This window comes from Alosa sapidissima, chromosome 20 (genome assembly GCF_018492685.1).
Source record: "Alosa sapidissima isolate fAloSap1 chromosome 20, fAloSap1.pri, whole genome shotgun sequence".
Taxonomy (NCBI): Eukaryota; Metazoa; Chordata; class Actinopteri; order Clupeiformes; family Clupeidae; genus Alosa; species Alosa sapidissima.
Genome location: NC_055976.1, coordinates 22,628,692 through 22,646,224, shown reverse-complemented (window position 1 = coordinate 22,646,224; position 17,533 = coordinate 22,628,692). Strand labels below are relative to the sequence as shown.

Sequence of the window (17,533 nt, the reverse complement as noted above, 5' to 3'; positions counted from 1 at the left end):
GAACATGTGGAAATTAAACTTTACTTTTAGGCATTTAGGCTACCCGATCTGCAATACGTTGCCAACAGCCTTGCCTTGCTTTGTTCACTGCCGACGTATTTGATTTTTGTCGTAGAGTGGGTTTTAATTCCTCATAACTTGGCATAATAATTGTGTAGGGCTGAAACGATTCATTGAGTTACTCGAATAACTCGATTACAAAAATTACTCGAGGCAAAAACCCTGCCTCGAAGCCTCGTTAAATTCCTATGATGCGCACTATACGCAGAGGGATCTGATTGTTCCACACGGACTGTTGTTTAGGAAGCACACCACTAGCGCGTGAATCGTGATACATTCTGAATTTAGCTGGCGCAATTGCGGAGTCAAGATGTCCATAAATGGCAGAGAATGTCTAAAGTTTTCAAGTAAAGTTTTGGGATCATTACATACTCAAAAAGGAAAAGAACGAACATCTGAACCGAAAACATCCACTCCATGCTGTTTCACCAAGCGTCTATCTATAATGTAGGCTATCTATCAATCTATCTAGCCCAGGGATGTCAAAGTCAAATACATTAGAGGGCCAAAAAAAAAAATCTGCTACAAGCCGAGGGCCGGACTGGTTCAATGTTTATTAAAACATATTAAAATGACTGCACGTAACCTATTGAACCAAGACGTGTACTGTATTTTATTTAATGATTAAATGAATAATGACTGTGACTGAAGTGCGGGCAAAGTTTGCACAGAAATGTATGATTTTTCCCCATCCTCACCGACCTTGTCATAAAACTTGTTTAAATGATCATACGATGCCTCCTTGCTGCTTTGTCGTCTACATCAGCCTTTCTCAAACTTCTTTGACCTGAGGCCCAGTCAAGGCATACTTTGGGGTCATAGGGCCCACCTACATGAACCCACCCACTTCTCCCACCCCCCATCAAATTATCATAATGATATCACAATTATTATTATTTTTATACTATATTGCTATACATGCACTTCAAAACAGTCAATGTTTAAAGTGCTAAGATTGTTCACAAAAGTTTGTGAAAACATGCACATCAGAGTACTGCTTTACTAATGTAAAATATAATTAGGCCTACAATAGTTTCATTGTTTTTGCATTGTTGCATGATGCTTGCATGAGAAATACTTCTCAAAACAACAGCAGTTATATGGGTGCGGTTGTTTTGGGATGTTTCCCTCATGCCAGCATCATACACTGATAGAATATTTATATGCTAATTACATTTAATTTGAATGCCTGAATGTAAGGATTCAGGAAACACAATACCAGCTTTTGTGAATGGTAAATGGCGGATCAGATCATGCATAAAATCACTGATCTGGAGATCTTTAACCATCTTTAACTAAGACTAATTAATAGCTTTTGGCTGACTTTAATACTTAATGCCAAACAGTGTTTTATATAGTCTGTGCTCTGTTTCTTTTTTAGGGAAGTTGCATAAATCCACGTCGTTCTATTAAATGTCGTTTCATAATTAAATAGCCTTCCAATAGGTTGAAGTTTAGCTTTGCTACCAACGTGCACACGCATGCATTGAATAAACGCCCATACCATGACTTCATTCTATGCCTCTATGTTTGATGACACCAAACAAGTATTTCCTACTAATTGCAGAAATGTTTGTTTTCTTTTTCTGTCCGCGGCTCCTTGATCAATGATTTGCTCCTTGAGCAAATTATCAGACGATGGCCCGGGAATAATTTCACTCTGCAGACCATTGTCCACATTGCGGACCGCGGCCCATAGTTTGACAAATGGTGACCTGCATGCTGCCATATTAAGGCCTTTTTACGGTGTGTTTTAGCCTGGTTTTCGCGTGGAAGGCTCTGTAGAAATCTGACACCCTATTCAACGAAGTTAAACTGAACGAGCGTGCCGTTCACAGACACCAGAATGAACGAGTTCGTAACGTTCATCAGGCAGTAGTAGGCTAATACAGTACGTTCAGTTCACGTTCGCTCAAAATATGAACGAGTTCATATGATGGTGCATGAACTTTCGTTCAATGAACGTGTTCAGGCACAACACTGGGGAGAGGGGTAGCTGAAAGTTGACATCTGCCCTGACTGAATACTGATGAATAATGAAGCCGAGGCCCACTTGCGGCGACGCAGTGAGTTCGTGCGGGCTACCGTTGCATTGTGGGGAATGGAGTATTGGTGCGTGCAAAACAGCAGCCGGCGGCTGTGGGCTGCGGGCCGGTTATAATACTAATCAAATATCATCCCGGGGGCCGTAGATAATTCATTCGCGGGCCGGATCGGGCCTTGACTTTGACATGTCTGATAGCCTATCTATCTATCTATGTAGCCTATAGCCTACATTGATGTTGGCTGATTTTAATCACATACTATATTTGTAGCGATGTCGTGATATAATGTTTAGCTTTGATGTTTTTAAGTAGCCTATAGTAAACTTATTCACGTTCAATTGCAAGACAGTATGCCTAAAAAAGAACCCCTCACATGCATGCACCCTCATCTTCCCTCACTCACCGCATGCGTGTGCGCACACACACACACACACAGGTTGCTAGGTTACCATAGCAAATAGGCTCACCCCAGAAATTCTTTTTTTGTAGCCTAATGGTAAAATTATTTGATAGTAGCCTAATGGTAGGCTATTTTTTAGTAATGGTGAAATTATTTGTTAGTAGCCTAATGCCAAATGCTGCAGGTGTAGAAATCTACATAAAACAGATATTTACTTTGATGTCAGGTCTAGATTACAGCATGAAACCTGTTGTGCATATTAATACATTAAATTGCTTCCCCTCTTCTCCCTCCCATTACTTAACAACATAATATGGACAGCTTTGTTCACCCAGCTAAGTCATGCACAAGAGGTTGCAATTTTACAGAGAACATTTTGAACATTATTTAATTGTTGGCACTGGCACTTATAAACACTAAATGGGTAAATTGCAATAAATGGGCTTAGTTTTGGAGCCAAATGTTGGAGTTAGAATAAATACCTCTGTGCCAATTGTTTGATCATTTTACAGCAATGTCATTTTCGTTATGCATTATTTGTTTTGGTCGTTTAAAAATGCAAAAAAAATAATTATCCGATTAATCGATCAATAAAGTGCTAGATTAATCGATTACAAAAAGAATCGATAGCTGCAGCCCTATAATTGTGCATTCCTCATCCGTAAAATAAGGTGATCGCGTCATCATTGAAAGTGGTGACTTGCGCTGCAACCCGCCCCTTTTATGTGAACGCGCACAAACTCCAATTAGGTTAACCCCGGCTCAACAAATCAACTTCATAATCTGCGTCGTAGTACCGATTAACACCACTTAAGATAACCAGGTTTTGTCAACCCCGGTTTAACAAAGTAACCCTGGGTTACATCTGGGTAGGTTAAGCTTCCTTCGTAGTACAGGCCCCAGGCCAGCAATCCCTTCTTTTTTGGTGAGCTTTGTTTTTTTTTTTTTGGCAGTTTGCAAAGAGAGTGCATTACCACCATCTGCAGCACTGAAGTGTGATGGCAAGTGTACCCTCTAGCCTCGTTCTGGCCGCCGGGTGAATAAGGCGAACTGGGATTGGAGTTCGGAGAGGAGAGACAATAGTGTTCTTCAGTGAAGTTCAACTCACCAGCAGCAATGGGAATTCCAACCAGATTGTATATGAGGGCAAAGACAAAGTTGATACGGATCCTCTTCACCGTCTTCTTCGACAGATCTATGCTCGCCACTACATCAAGGAGGTCATTCTGTAAACACAGGCACAGAAAGACAGATAGATCCAACCAACTAATGATCAATTCCAATAAAACACTGTGTTGAAGTTTTTGGAAAAGTTTTGGAATTTCCTCAACTCTCCTCAATAGTATTTATCTGAGAATGCCTCAGACTTGTTGACGTCTGCTAGGTTGCGCGTATGCTGGCGAGTCACGCCGCTCCGTCCGGCATCTTTTCTATTTATTTTTCAATTGTTTGCTAATTTACTTGTTTATGTCTTGATGTCTGTGTGTGAAGCGCTTTGGGTTGCATTCTGTACATAAACAATGCCCTATATGAATAAAGACAACGCGGTAGCCATGATGCATTAGTCACCACAGGCATGCACTTCCTAGAGGGGGTTGTAAGGTTTGCAGTGTGGTGACACGCTCCACCCACTCACCCTAATGAGCACCACGTCTGCCGCCTCTATGGCCACGTCAGTGCCCGTTCCTATGGCGATGCCCACGTCTGCCATGGCCAGGGCCGGGGAGTCGTTGACGCCGTCGCCTACCATGGCCACTCGCTTGCCCGCCTGTTGCAGCTGCTCCACCTTAGCCACCTTGTGGGAGGGCAGCACCTCCGCAAACACCTTCCTGATGCCCACCTGGGAAGAGTGGTCATGGCAACACATTGGGCAATTGTTGCTGGGGAGAGTGGTCATGGCAACACAATTGGGCAATTGTTGCTGGTACTCAACACATGTAAGCAGGAATAATATTTTGAAAAGAAGTCAATTTTGTTTTTGGCGTTAAAGAAGAATTCCGGTGTGATATTGACCTAAAGTGTGTTGAAACATGATACCGAGTGTGAACGTATGTCTCATAGCCCATCTCGGCTTGTCCCCTGCACTCCAAAATCTGCCGCTAGTTAGCCAATGCTACCAACAATTATTTCCAAAAATAATTCTGTGGAAATGCATGGATTCCAGTTGCTGGAAGAAACTGGAATCCATGCATTTCCACGGAATTATTTTTGGAATCTGATCCCTTATCATACCTGTTCATTCTTACTTGTCGCTCGACTTATCGTGACTCAATTCAAGATGGCTGCAAACGCTAAACTTCGCGAAGATACTGTCTGCATAAATCGTCTTGTAAGTAAACTACCAGTGCTTTTTCAAAGTTCTCAATGTCTCGTTTTAAATGTCAGGGCCCTCGGAAGTCTACCCATGAAGTGTGGAGATACATTGAGCCTCGTAAATTGTGTAAAACAGTGATTTATTTGCATGGCTAGCCTGATGCCGAAGCACCACCATTGAAAAAGCTGTTGGTAGCATCGGCTAACTAGCGCCAGATTTTGGAGTGCAGGGGACAAGCCGAGATGGGCTATGAGACATACGTTCACACTCGGTATCATGTTTCAACACACTTTAGGTCAATATCACACCGGAATTCTCCTTTAATTAACTAAACTGACATATGGTCCATCACTTAATATGTTTGTGTGGGAACTCAAATTTGTAAACATGATCCTGATGCAAAAAAAACCTACTGTTGATTACTGTTTGAGACTGCATTCGGTACACATTTGTATTGATCCTAACGTCCCGTACCTAAACACATCTGTATTGATCCTAACGTCCCGTACCTAAACACATCTGTATTGATCCTAATGTCCCGTACCTAAACACATCTGTATTGATCCTAATGTCCCGTACCTAAACAGTTCAGTATGAATATGTACCTTTACACCCTGAGAGAAAGTGGAATAGAACATTATGTCCAATATTACAATATGTGGTTTAATGTTCTGCATTATGTCCAATATTCCAATATGTGGTTTAACGTTCTGCATTACAGTATGTCCAATATTCCAATATGTGGTTTAATGTTCTGCATTTCTCATTAGTGGGTCACTTTGATACTAAAAGTATGATTCTATGTAATGACTGTATGATATCTGTACTGTCCCTGTGTATATCTCTGTGTGACTGTATTTAGAGATAAGCAGGAATATTATGACTTTGCAGTGCTTCACTGTTCTGCATGGCTGCATCAGTAGCTATCTGCTCCGGATTGCCAGGTTGCCACTAATCAGTGTAGTCCACGTGAGATGGGATGACCAACGCCATCTCCCGTCAGCCTGGAAGGATACTTAAACCCTAACTATTTCCTTGTCTAGTTAGAGCAGCTGATGGATCTTTAGGTGAAGTCATGCTGTCTTTCCCTTGATGCGCATCATTGTAAATAAACTCTGTTCCTGATTTTTCATACTATTGGTCTGACTGGGTCTCTATTAAATCTATGGTATCAAAAATACCATCAGCCCCTGGAACACAACTATAACTATGTGCAGTCACACAGCCCATTCTAATCCTCCTGTTTCTACTGTTCTAGTTCCCAGGGAGCAATCACACTGATAAGAATGTATATGTGCACAATATAAAGAAAGCCATTGATTGACTACTACCTACTACACAGTGCATTCAGAACGTTTTCAGACCCTTTCAATGAGTCTTTCTTTTCCAGTCTTTTAATGAATTAAATATTTACTCTGTTTTGCCTCGTCGTTATGGAGAATTGTGGATAGATAAAAGGGTGGGGGTGAGTTTAATCCATTTTTAAAAAAACAAAATAAAATAAAACCTGAATGTGTTCTGTAAACGTTTGTGAATGTATTGTGAATGTAGTCGATCTGTCCGTAGCTGTAATGTGTCAGTGCTGAGCGCTAAGGGCTGATGTGTGATGATGTGATCACCTGTGCAGCGATGGCACGCGCCGTCCTGCTGTTGTCTCCGGTCATCAGCACCACCTCCAACCCCATGCTGGTCAGCGTGTGCACTGCCAGCTCCGCCTCCGGCTTCACCGTGTCGGCGATGGCCACCATGGCGCAGAGAACGCCTGCACAGACACAGGTTAACATCCACACACAATGGCCACCATGGCGCAGAGAACGTATGCTTCAACAGTCCTGAAGATGACGAGAACTCAAGCTACAAAGGCTGTGCTAAGTAGTCCATTATATTTTACTTAATTTTACTTGTGAATATGTCTGGAAACTTAGAAAGAGTCCCGCACACTGACCATTCCGCAATTACACAACGATTGAAAATGACATAACGTTTCGGTCTTACACCTTCATCAGGTAAACTTGTGATTATATCTAAAACTAATATTTGAAATGTTCAAAATGTTCTAACCATCGACAGCAACCAGCACAACAGTGCATCCGCGCCTCTCATGTTCCGTCATGGCTTCATCTACGTCTGACCGCAGCTGTAGCGCGTTCCGACGCATCCACTCCCGGTTCCCCAGCAGAACCGAGTAGGAGGCCGACTGCACCAGTGCTGAGAAGGAGGGAGGGAGAGAGAGAAGAATGAGAATAAACACTTAGCACTAGACACCGGAAAACATGGACATCAAACGCACACTACATCAAGACTTTAAATTGACAGACTTTAAACAACCACAAAAAAATAGTGTCTGATGTCTGTGTCTGCCTTGTAGCATGTAAAATCCTGGCTGAATATTGAATGGATATATGAAAACATAGCTGAATACAACAGACAGACACATAGACATATTTCATAACAAGGCATCCTATGTGTGTAGCATCCACCTGTTAAAACCAGCCTGGAAGCTAATGATCTGGGTGGTCAGTGTTACATGTATACTGTGTGTTTACTGAATGGTTGAGGTTAGATGAAAATCTGGCCTAATAAAGCAGACCAACACATAATAATGCTGATGCACACTATAGCACAATATCCAATGGGAGAAGCATCAACCAGTGTGGTCAGCACGACACATGAGCTGTGTACTGGACATCCTGGGCTGCTCTTACTGAGTGGCTGCGGGTCCATGATGAGAGGGTGTGAGCTGTCCACCCCTCGGCCGCGCGTGTCGCTGATCTGCACCAGCACGGCGTTGCGCTGGTTCTCTTCGCTGTCGCCATCGCTGTCCTCGCGCCGCAGCAGGCCCTCCGTGTTGCTCACCTGGCAGCGGATGCCGCAGCCCGGCACCGACTGGAAGTCCGTGCAGGTGCCCAGCGACTCTGTGCCCAGCTCCTGGGGTCACACGGGGGAACCACACATGGAATGTTTCAGTAACAAAGTAACACAATCATCACCCTGGTAACATGTACCCGTAAATCCTGATTGTGCACACGTTTTGCTTTTTGCTGTGGAAAACAGCTGTGATAGAGCAAGCAAGCATGCTGGTTAACAAGTCACAGGTTATGAACATGGTGTCACCTACTGTAAGTGTTCTGACTAGCAGTAGACTATTACACTAAATTGGAGAAACAAGGGATTAAACTGTCCTAAAGTGTGAGCAATAGTGTCAAAGCCATGACATAGCGGTGTCAAGGCAGCGATTTCACTGGATCTAAACAAATCAATCTACCATTAGAAATCACCATAGCGGTGGCTTTCTTAATCTATTTCAATAATTTTACGTTTCTAAGACGTTAGTATATTTTTTTTACACTGTAGGAATCACATACTACAACATATTCATACCAACACGATCAAATTTGTGAATACAGAGTTTTATTTTAACATGGGTTTCCTCTGTAAAAGAGACCTGCATGTAACTTCACAGTATGCGGTTAAAAACCTTAAATTCACAGACGTGTTTTGGCTTTATTTTTTTTATTTTTTTAAAGTATATTTTTTGGGCTTTTTATGCCTTTAATCAGATAGGATAGTGGAGATTGACAGGAAGCGAGTGGGAGAGAGAGTCGGGGTGGGATCCGGAAAGGACCACGGGGCGGGAATCGAACCCGGGTCGCCGGCGTACGGTGCAGGTGCCCCAGCCTGCTGGGGCCTTGGCTTTATTTTTTTTGGCAAAGAACGTCACTCTTAAAAGCCGCCAGTCTTCGAGAAGACATGAAATATCCACTGGAATTTTGTTTCTTTCTATTACACCTGCCAGGCAATCCGTGTTATGTGGCTAAGCTGCTGCCTAGCAGGTAAAACACGTTTAAATGGATATATTTATTTTATTAGCTAGAAATGATGCCACATGTCTACATTCAATGCTATTTAAGCCACTTCGAAAGTTTGTTTAGATCCAGTGATTCTGCCGTCATGGAAACGCTACGTCACACTTCTATTCTTTTATTCTATTACATCTGATATTTTGGGGGAATCTTCGCATTTCTTCTATTAGTTACGCATTTTTCGGACTTTATGATTTTGTTGTTTGGCACCACTGCTCTTCAGGGACCCAGTGGTGCCAAAGCAGCTAAGTGAAACCTCTCCTTGCAAATGGAATAAATATCACAGGGTTCCCACTCTCAAGTCACATGTCAAATTCCATCACCCATGGGATCCATGAGCATCAGAAAAAAAATCCTTTTGTAGGCTTGTGTGTGCTCTGGTCTACTGTCAGATAGAAGTTGTAAGGAGATTTAATAGGGGCATTTTGACGCCAAGCAAAAGGTTGTGTGCGTCCGTCAGGCCCACCTGTTTGCAGTAGCGCGTGATGGCTGCGCCCAGTGGATGCTCGCTGTGGTTCTCCGCAGTTCCCACGATGGCCAGCAGGCGGGAGCGTGGCACCCGGTTCCCCTCCACAACCATACGCACCTGGACCACCTTGGGTGCACCGTAGGTGATGGTGCCCGTCTTATCAAACACCACTGACTGGATCTGGAGGTAAATGTTGATATAGTTCAAATGCATCGCTTTTACATAGTTTACAATTGCATCAGGTTCAAAGTTAGCCGTTTTGATAAACCACTGTACCTCTTTCCTTCAGAATCTCTAACCCTTCTACATTCAGGTAAGAAAATGTGCACAAACATATTTGTATCTTTTCTCTGAAATCCTATACTGAAACAAGCGCTATTAGCTCTGAGCAGCTCATTAAATATTACAGCAAATAAATCACAATTGCTTTCATGCCACTGCATCATCATTCAGACTACGGAGAATCTCATCATATCAACTTCTATTCTTTCTACAATTAAGACCAATGGTACCTTTCCTACCATACACCCAATCAACTAATTTGAGATATGACAAAATATACTGTGTCTGAAGACAGTTATGGGTGAATTTGATGTAAACAATAAGGGATATTTCTATGGGTTTGAAATATGTGAGACCAATCTAATGTGAAGGCAGGTACAAAGAAGCAAAGAAAAAAGAGTCGGAAAAGTACACAGCACAGAGTGAGGGGAGCATCCTTATCTGAAAATGATGACTATGCCTAATGAACGTCCGAGACTTAATAAAGGTTGAATGAATGAAATTAGTCAGTGCCATCGGAGCAAGCGAGGGCTGCCCCTGTGAGGTCATCTCCTCACCCTGTGTGCCATCTCCAGCGGCTCGCCGCCCTTGATGAGGATGCCGTTCTGCGCGCCCACCCCTGTGCCCACCATGACTGCAGTCGGGGTTGCCAACCCCAGAGAGCAGGGGCACGCGATGCACAGCACCGTGATGGAGGCCTGGAAGGCGAAGCGCACCACCACTTCTGCCTTGGAGATGCTCTTGTTGTAGCCCTACAAGACACGGAGAGGACAACAGCATGAACAACAACAGCTCAAACATCCACAGCATCTACAACAACTGCCAACCGGAGTCACATCCACTATTAAATCACTTTGCCTACAAGTTAGGTGTGTTAAACAACACTGATAAAAATATATATATATATATTTTGTGAGTCCTCATAAATTACTGCTACACACTTGTATTTGGTGACTACTTTAAGAGGGTAAATTTCAGGTTAGTAGATAACACTGCATGTAAACACAATCTACCCTGTGTCTTACAGCCAGGGAACAGCTCTGTAATACTGGATGACTATGGCACGACTCTTCTTAACACAATGTTTTTCATCCTAACATAGCATGCCCGTTGCACAACGCAGGGGCTGACAATCTTGACGACTCAGTTCCTGTCACTTGACATGAAACACACACTTGAGATCACATGTTTATACACACACGGGATCAGGCTGAGATGGTGAGAGAGCAGAGAGAGAGAGAGAGAGAGGGAGAGGGGGAGAGAGAGAGAGGGAGAGAGAGAGGACTCACAGGGAAGTACTTCTCCACCAGAGGGAAGTTCACAAACCCAATCAGGATCCAGGCGATCAGGGTGAGGAGAGAGACGCCCACTATGAAAGGGACAAAATAGCCGCTGATCTTATCGGCAAACTGCTGAATGGGAGCCTGTAAGAGTCAGAAGACACACACACACACACACACACACACACAATGAGATCATGGTGAACCACCTTCAAAAGGCCTGTTGGCTTGAAGGAATGCAACTTTTGCTTCTTTTCACAAAGCTGGATAATGTGAAGCACATTCCAAGCTGATGAGTCACACTCAAGGTCAGAAAAAAACGCCACCCGATGCTCAACATTGGCAGACTAACAATGAACCATGGCATTTTCACACGTCTAATCAGCGCTCTGACAGAGATCCTCTTTGAGATGAAAAAAGGGAGAGATTTGAGCTGCCACTCCTCCGCACTGGGTTCTAGATGTGATGACACACACTGATTCAGTTCAAGCCAACCTGCACTATCAGGCATGCTACAATGGCTGCACCACACACAGGCACACACACACACACACACACACACACACACACACACACATGTACATGCATTCATGTGCACACACACATAACATCAACAAACCAACAGACAAACACAAACAGAGGGACAGGCAGGGCCACCTTGGAAGTCTGCGCCTCCTCCACCAGCTTGACTATCTGGGAGAGCGTGGTGTCCGAGCCCACGTGGGTGGCTTGGACCAGCAGACAGCCGTTCTGGTTGATGGAGCCGGCGATCACCGTGCTGCCAGGTTTTTTAGTCACAGGCATGGCCTCCCCTGGACATACAGGACAAAACCATTTCAGTTAAAATAGAGGTGACGTGATCAACATGAAACATGATCACTCATATGGAGTGGCATGCACTCACAATTTAAGGCAACCTGGTTGACATTTCTGTCACACAGCTAGGCAAGTGAGAGATAATCTTTGAAAAAAGCAGGAAATGAATTATGAAAAATAAGACTAAACCTTGAAAAAGGCTTCTAGTTTTGCAAGATTCTTCGTCCATCTTGCATGCACTCCTCTTTTGGGGTCAGGTCTATCCACAGATTTACCAGTGTAAATACACTTCTTTACCAATTTTGTGTGACAAATTATTTTGCAAACATCTGTAAACAGCACCACTGCAATAATCAACCACATGGACTTAAAGGGGAGCTTTGTTACGTTAGTGACCGGAAACAGAAATCAGAGAACAGAAAACCACTGAATGTAGCAACAGTATTTTTTTTTTATCTATTGAGGTTGACAAACAGAGGTTCATCTCTAGGGACCTTGTTGTCAGACAATTGAGTGTCCTCAGTGGCAAAAACAAGTGGTTTCTTTCACCATTGATGCTGTGTCTTGAGGGTTCCATTGTATAGCCTTTTTGTGTTTTCTAGTTATAGCACTCTAGTTCAATACTGGACCGATTGTGCTTGTTTTTGTCCTTAGTAAAAACTTGGGACTCCAAAGACTGGCTCATTACCAGATAAAACAACAGTTGCATAAACAATGACTTTTCAACTATTCAAATATTTGTAAATCATGACCAATCCCTACCCGAATTTATTAAGGTCTGAGACCTTCGTAAACATAATCTGAGAGCTTTTGTATTGTGCCCATTTTCTTTTTCATTAAATAAAAAAACCTATGAAATGTTAAAAATACCATCTAATCTTTATGCGTTTTGGGGATCAGCTCATCAACTCATGGAGCTATTCACAGCATGTTTGTATGTCATTGTGTAACACCACCATGACACCAGGAAAAGATGCATCAACACACTGAAAATAATCATTATCCATTACATAAACAAGCTGGCAACCATGAATTCAAATTTAGGGTAGAATTTTGCATCCACCATGCAAATCAAGTGAGGTCATTTTCAGTGAAGCTCTTCTCCACTTAAATCAGAGGAAACTACAGCCAAGCATAAATACTAAAAGCAGACACAGTCCAGATCTTGTTGATGAAAGTTGATGAAAGATGTGACGTGACTGTGCCATTGTATCCCTTTGTTATTTGTTACCGACACACACACACACACACACACGCACACGCACACGCACACGCACACGCCCCTCATGTCTTTTGTGAACGCTCCAACAAAAATGTCTTGATGCCTATGATTACCTCTGCAGGACGGACAATAGTGTTCTGCCTGAAGCCACTGCTTAGAATAGCACTGCCGGTACTTATAGTCTGGAAAAAGGCCATAATCATCTGCATTGGAGGCAGGTGCTCTGTGGAGTGGCCTCTTCTGTTCTGTCCTTAACCAGAACCACTCAACAGAATAAGCCATCGTACTGTCCTGACTCCTGGGCTTTTTCCCCCTGACTGCTTTATAACCATCGTTTGCATACAAATATGCATGCAGTACACACACAGTACACACACACACACACACACACACACACACTGTAATATGAAAAATATATTATAAAAAACGATGGCATAAATGCACACATTTGAACAAAAAATAAAATAACCCCATTTTGTTTTCTTCATTTTAGACCAATTCTTCAAATTTTGAAAATAACTTCTGCTAGCAACTACTACACTTTTCTGTGTAGATATTTAAATAAGACCACTGGAGGTGACTGTCTCAAACCTCGGTTTAAACCCTTTTCGGCAACATAATCTGAATAAATCTGATAAGCCACCTGTGATGAGTGATTCATCAGCCATGGAGTGGCCTTCGATGACACGCCCATCCACCGGGAACTTCCCCCCAGGCACCACCTTCACCACGTCCCCTCTCTGGACCAGCTCCACGTCCACCTGCTCCTCACTAGACAGGGGGAGGAAGGAGGGGGGAGAGAGGGAGAGAGAGAGGGAGAGAGAGACGGAGGGAGGGAGAGAGAGAGACGGAGGAAGGGAGAGAGGGGGAGAGAGGGAAAGGAAGGTAGAGAGAGGGAGGGGAGAGGGAGAGAGAGAGACGGAGGGAGAGAGAGAGGGATGGAGGGAGAGAGGGGGAGAGAGGGAAAGGGAGAGAGGGAGGGAGGGAGAGAGAGAGAGGGATGGAGGGAGAGAGAGAGAGACGGAGGAAGGGAGAGAGGGGGAGAGAGGGAAAGGAAGGTAGAGAGAGGGAGGGGAGAGGGAGAGAGAGAGACGGAGAGAGAGAGAGGGATGGAGGGAGAGGGGGAGAGAGGGAAAGGGAGAGAGGGAGAGGGATGGAGGGAGAGAGAGAGAGAGAGAAAGGGGGGGGAAGAGAGGGTGAGAGAGGGTGAAAGGGGACAAAGTGGGGGTCAGATAGACAGAGAGACCAGAGCAGGCATGAAGAGGCCATGAGAGGAAGACGAGATTAGAAAAGAGACCAGGTCAGACAAAAAGATGAGAGCACAGAAAGGGAGAGGGAATGCGACAGAGAGAAAGAGAGAGAGAGAGAGAGAGAGAGAGAGAGAGAGGAGAGAGAGAGAGAGAGAGAGAGAGAGAAAGAGAGAGCGAGAGAGAGAGAGAGAGAGAGAGAGATACGGTTAAAAAACAGATGACAGAAGTGGAATACATGAGAGGCCAAGAGAGATGGATGCAGACAAACAGACAGAGAGACCGACAGAGTGTTCATGGGACACAGAGAGGGGGAAGAGCATGTGTTGCTCAGCTACATTTCTGCGTTCGCTGTTCACACAATGTCAAATCTGTGTGAAAATAATCTGATCACAGAAATGCCCAAAGGAATGTAGCCTACCTGATCACTGACATGTCGGCATTCAGACTCACTACAGTAGCCTCTGTGGCCTGCAGCGACATCAGCTTGGACAGGGCCTCCGAGGTCTTACTCTGGGCAGTGACGAGAAGTTCACAACATTTTTACTCATTTTTGGCTTTTCACACACCTAGACGTAAAGCAAGTTTTCAAGTAGCAATGTGACAGGCTATCAGAGAATGCAGAGGCTGATGCACCATTTAATTCAATGTGTACAGCAATCCTACTGTCTTACACTAGATAGTAGCACTTACAGTTCTCTGAGAGGTCAACAAGTACACCTTTGTACTTTACTTTTACTATTTTGTTGTATTGGGAAAATTAAGTGGTCTAAGAGAAATGACTAAATCCACACATTTGTGCAAGCAGACTCTTTCTCTACCTCAACCACTTGTGCTCAACACAATCTCCGTACAGCAAAGTGCGACACATAAACAGATAACATAAGTAAACAATGACACAGGTAACACTGTTTACCTTGGCAATCTGTTCTAACCACCTGCCGAGAGAAATAAAGACAAACAGCATAGGGGGCGTGTCGAAGAAAGTGATGGGGTTGACTGGTGCCCTCTCTCCCATGGCAACCAGCAGGATGACCAGAGAGTAGGTGAAGGCTATGGAGGTTGCCAGGACGATGAGAACATCCATGTTGGCTGTCCTATGCTTTAGGGCTTTGTAGGCCTGGATGTAGAAGTAGCGGCCACCGATGAACTGTGGAGAGAGTTGAAAAGGTTTATGGAACTGATCTCTAATCAATACATAAGTACATAAACACTGAACACAAAACATGACACAATCAATGGGGTGGGGGAGGGGGGTGGGTCATGATTTTCTTGACTTAAAACTGACTGGGGTTTTATAAAAGTACCTCTTCCAGGAACTAAGCACTCACCACCCTAAGGACAGGCAGAGCAAACTCGGCTCCTAATGGATCCATGATTACATTTCCCATGCACTGCTGAATGTCACAGTCCCCCAGCATGCGTGGGGAACTGAGCTAGCATGCCAGTTGCCCATGTAAATCCTCACACCCCTAACCTTAAGAACGCTTCTAACCGCCGAGTTGGAAGCCTGGACTTTTAGCTCAGTGGTTGAAGCGTTCGACTCCCACGCCGGTGTGTGTCGAGGTGGCGGGTTCGCGGGCCGTGAGCGGCGGACGAATTACGCCCTCTGTTACACATGCACTGCTGAATGTCACAGTCCCCTAGCATGCACTACTGAATGTCACAGTCCCCCAGGTGCTAGTGTCCCTTATCACATTCTTATCTGTCATGTGTGGGGAACTAACACCTTACTGGAGATTTCCACCCTCAAGGGAGACATAAGCTAGACTGAAACTAATGTACACTCCCTCTGTCTTGAACATGACACAACAATGTGTTTACACTGCCTTTGTCTTTAACATGACACAACAATGTGTTTACACGGCCTGTCTTTAACGTGACACAACGTGTTTACACTGCATCTGTCTTTAACGTGACACAATGTGTTTATCCATTTGTTTTTCTATGTATATTATGCTCTACATTCGCTCTAGAATAGAAGTGAAGGGTAAAAATATACTTCCTCTTTTGTTACTGGCCGCAATATACACCCACAAAGCACTGCCGGAATAAACTGATACACTGATTCTAATGGAATTCTATGGCTAACAATAGCAGGACATCAGACAGGCAACTGAAAAATGCTTCTAAAATGGCTCTTGTGTAAATTCCCAGTCCATTGTTCTGGTGCAGGGTTGTTTTTATTTGAGGTCAACAGCCTAAAAACAACACTTCTGCCTTCTCTGTTTCTGAAGCACATTACTGATTCCTTCTAGAGTATGCCTAAGCCACTTTGTTGGTTTTCCACTGACATATTTTCAAGTATATATACCATATATATAAATAAACCCCCCCCCCCCCCCCCCCAACACACACACACACACACACACACTCTCTCACGCACACACACACACACACACACACACGAGTGCCCTCACCTGCACGGGCACACAGAAGAGGAAGGAGAGCAGGTTCATGATGGACAGGCCAGGCATCAGTTGATGCTCCAGGTACATGTTCTGGTGCGCGTGTTGCCGCTCTTCGGGCGTGGCGTTGTGGTGGTGCGCCGAGCTGATCTGTTGGTCCGCCACAATCATGTAGATCATCATGCCCATAACGGGCACGCAGAACACCAGGCTCACCAGGAACGACCTCCTCCACCTGAGACAGCAAGGCAGAGGGCATTCACACATCGCTTCAAATGGAATCAAATCTTAAGCCAAACTAGATAGATAGATAGATAGATACTTTATTGATCCCCATGAGAAATTCAAGGTCTCAGCAGCATACAGACAACACATACACATTCTTTAACAGCAGAAAAAGTAATTAAAGTATATAATATAAAAACACAACTAAGCAATAAGGACAGTAGAAGATAAAGAATATACTAAATATACTCAAATACAAATTATACTAACTAACACTTAATCTAAATCAATTCTAACAACAGTATCCACATAGTGGTGATTAATCAATCAGAGGCGCTTGCAATGGCTGAGGCAGGGACAGTTAACTAACAAAACTACAAGCCTGAATAGCACAAATTGCTTTTTCAAATGTCACAACACAGCATATATTGTGATTTTTATTGTAACTTTGATCTAACAAATATGGATCTCCTGCTTTTTGTTATAGTGGTGTTGAGAGTTAGTGTTTCAAATCGTCTGATAAAGTTCAAGGGATATGTTTCTTTTCAACAAAAAGTAAATGTAATAGAAGAAGAATGAGTTTACAGCTGAGGTGTAAAACAATGATATCAGATCAAATGTGGGGATGCACTGATGTATTGCCAAATATTGGTATCGGTTATGCTGCATCAATTCTGCACTAGGCAAGTTCTGCTATGAAATGAAATGGTTCAGTTTTTATGAATATTTTTTGTGTGAGCATATCAGTGAATACCCCTGACCACAGAAACAGAAAATTCTTGGGCCAGCAGCATGGGTCCAAATTTCAATCTTAACCGTTCTATTTCATCAGAATTTCACAACCGGTGCATCCCTGATAAAATGTACACATTTTACACACAGACACATATTTCCTAATAGAC

The 17,533-nt window shown here is 43.6% G+C and overlaps 1 protein-coding gene across 1 annotated transcript in view; it reads right to left on the bottom strand.

Annotated features, from left to right (window-relative positions):
* atp7a (ATPase copper transporting alpha) overlaps positions 1–17,533 on the bottom strand; it is a 35,233-nt gene that overhangs the window by 9,193 nt on the left and 8,507 nt on the right. The window contains exons 9-21 of the mRNA XM_042073876.1: positions 16,419–16,641; positions 14,915–15,148; positions 14,420–14,511; positions 13,395–13,522; positions 11,371–11,525; positions 10,723–10,857; positions 9,991–10,185; positions 9,149–9,331; positions 7,525–7,747; positions 6,881–7,027; positions 6,439–6,581; positions 4,142–4,345; positions 3,614–3,731 (exon numbers count right to left, since the gene is read on the bottom strand). Coding sequence (XP_041929810.1) covers positions 3,614–3,731; positions 4,142–4,345; positions 6,439–6,581; positions 6,881–7,027; positions 7,525–7,747; positions 9,149–9,331; positions 9,991–10,185; positions 10,723–10,857; positions 11,371–11,525; positions 13,395–13,522; positions 14,420–14,511; positions 14,915–15,148; positions 16,419–16,641 — 2,180 coding nt within the window. The remainder of the gene's footprint in view (positions 1–3,613; positions 3,732–4,141; positions 4,346–6,438; positions 6,582–6,880; positions 7,028–7,524; positions 7,748–9,148; positions 9,332–9,990; positions 10,186–10,722; positions 10,858–11,370; positions 11,526–13,394; positions 13,523–14,419; positions 14,512–14,914; positions 15,149–16,418; positions 16,642–17,533) is intronic.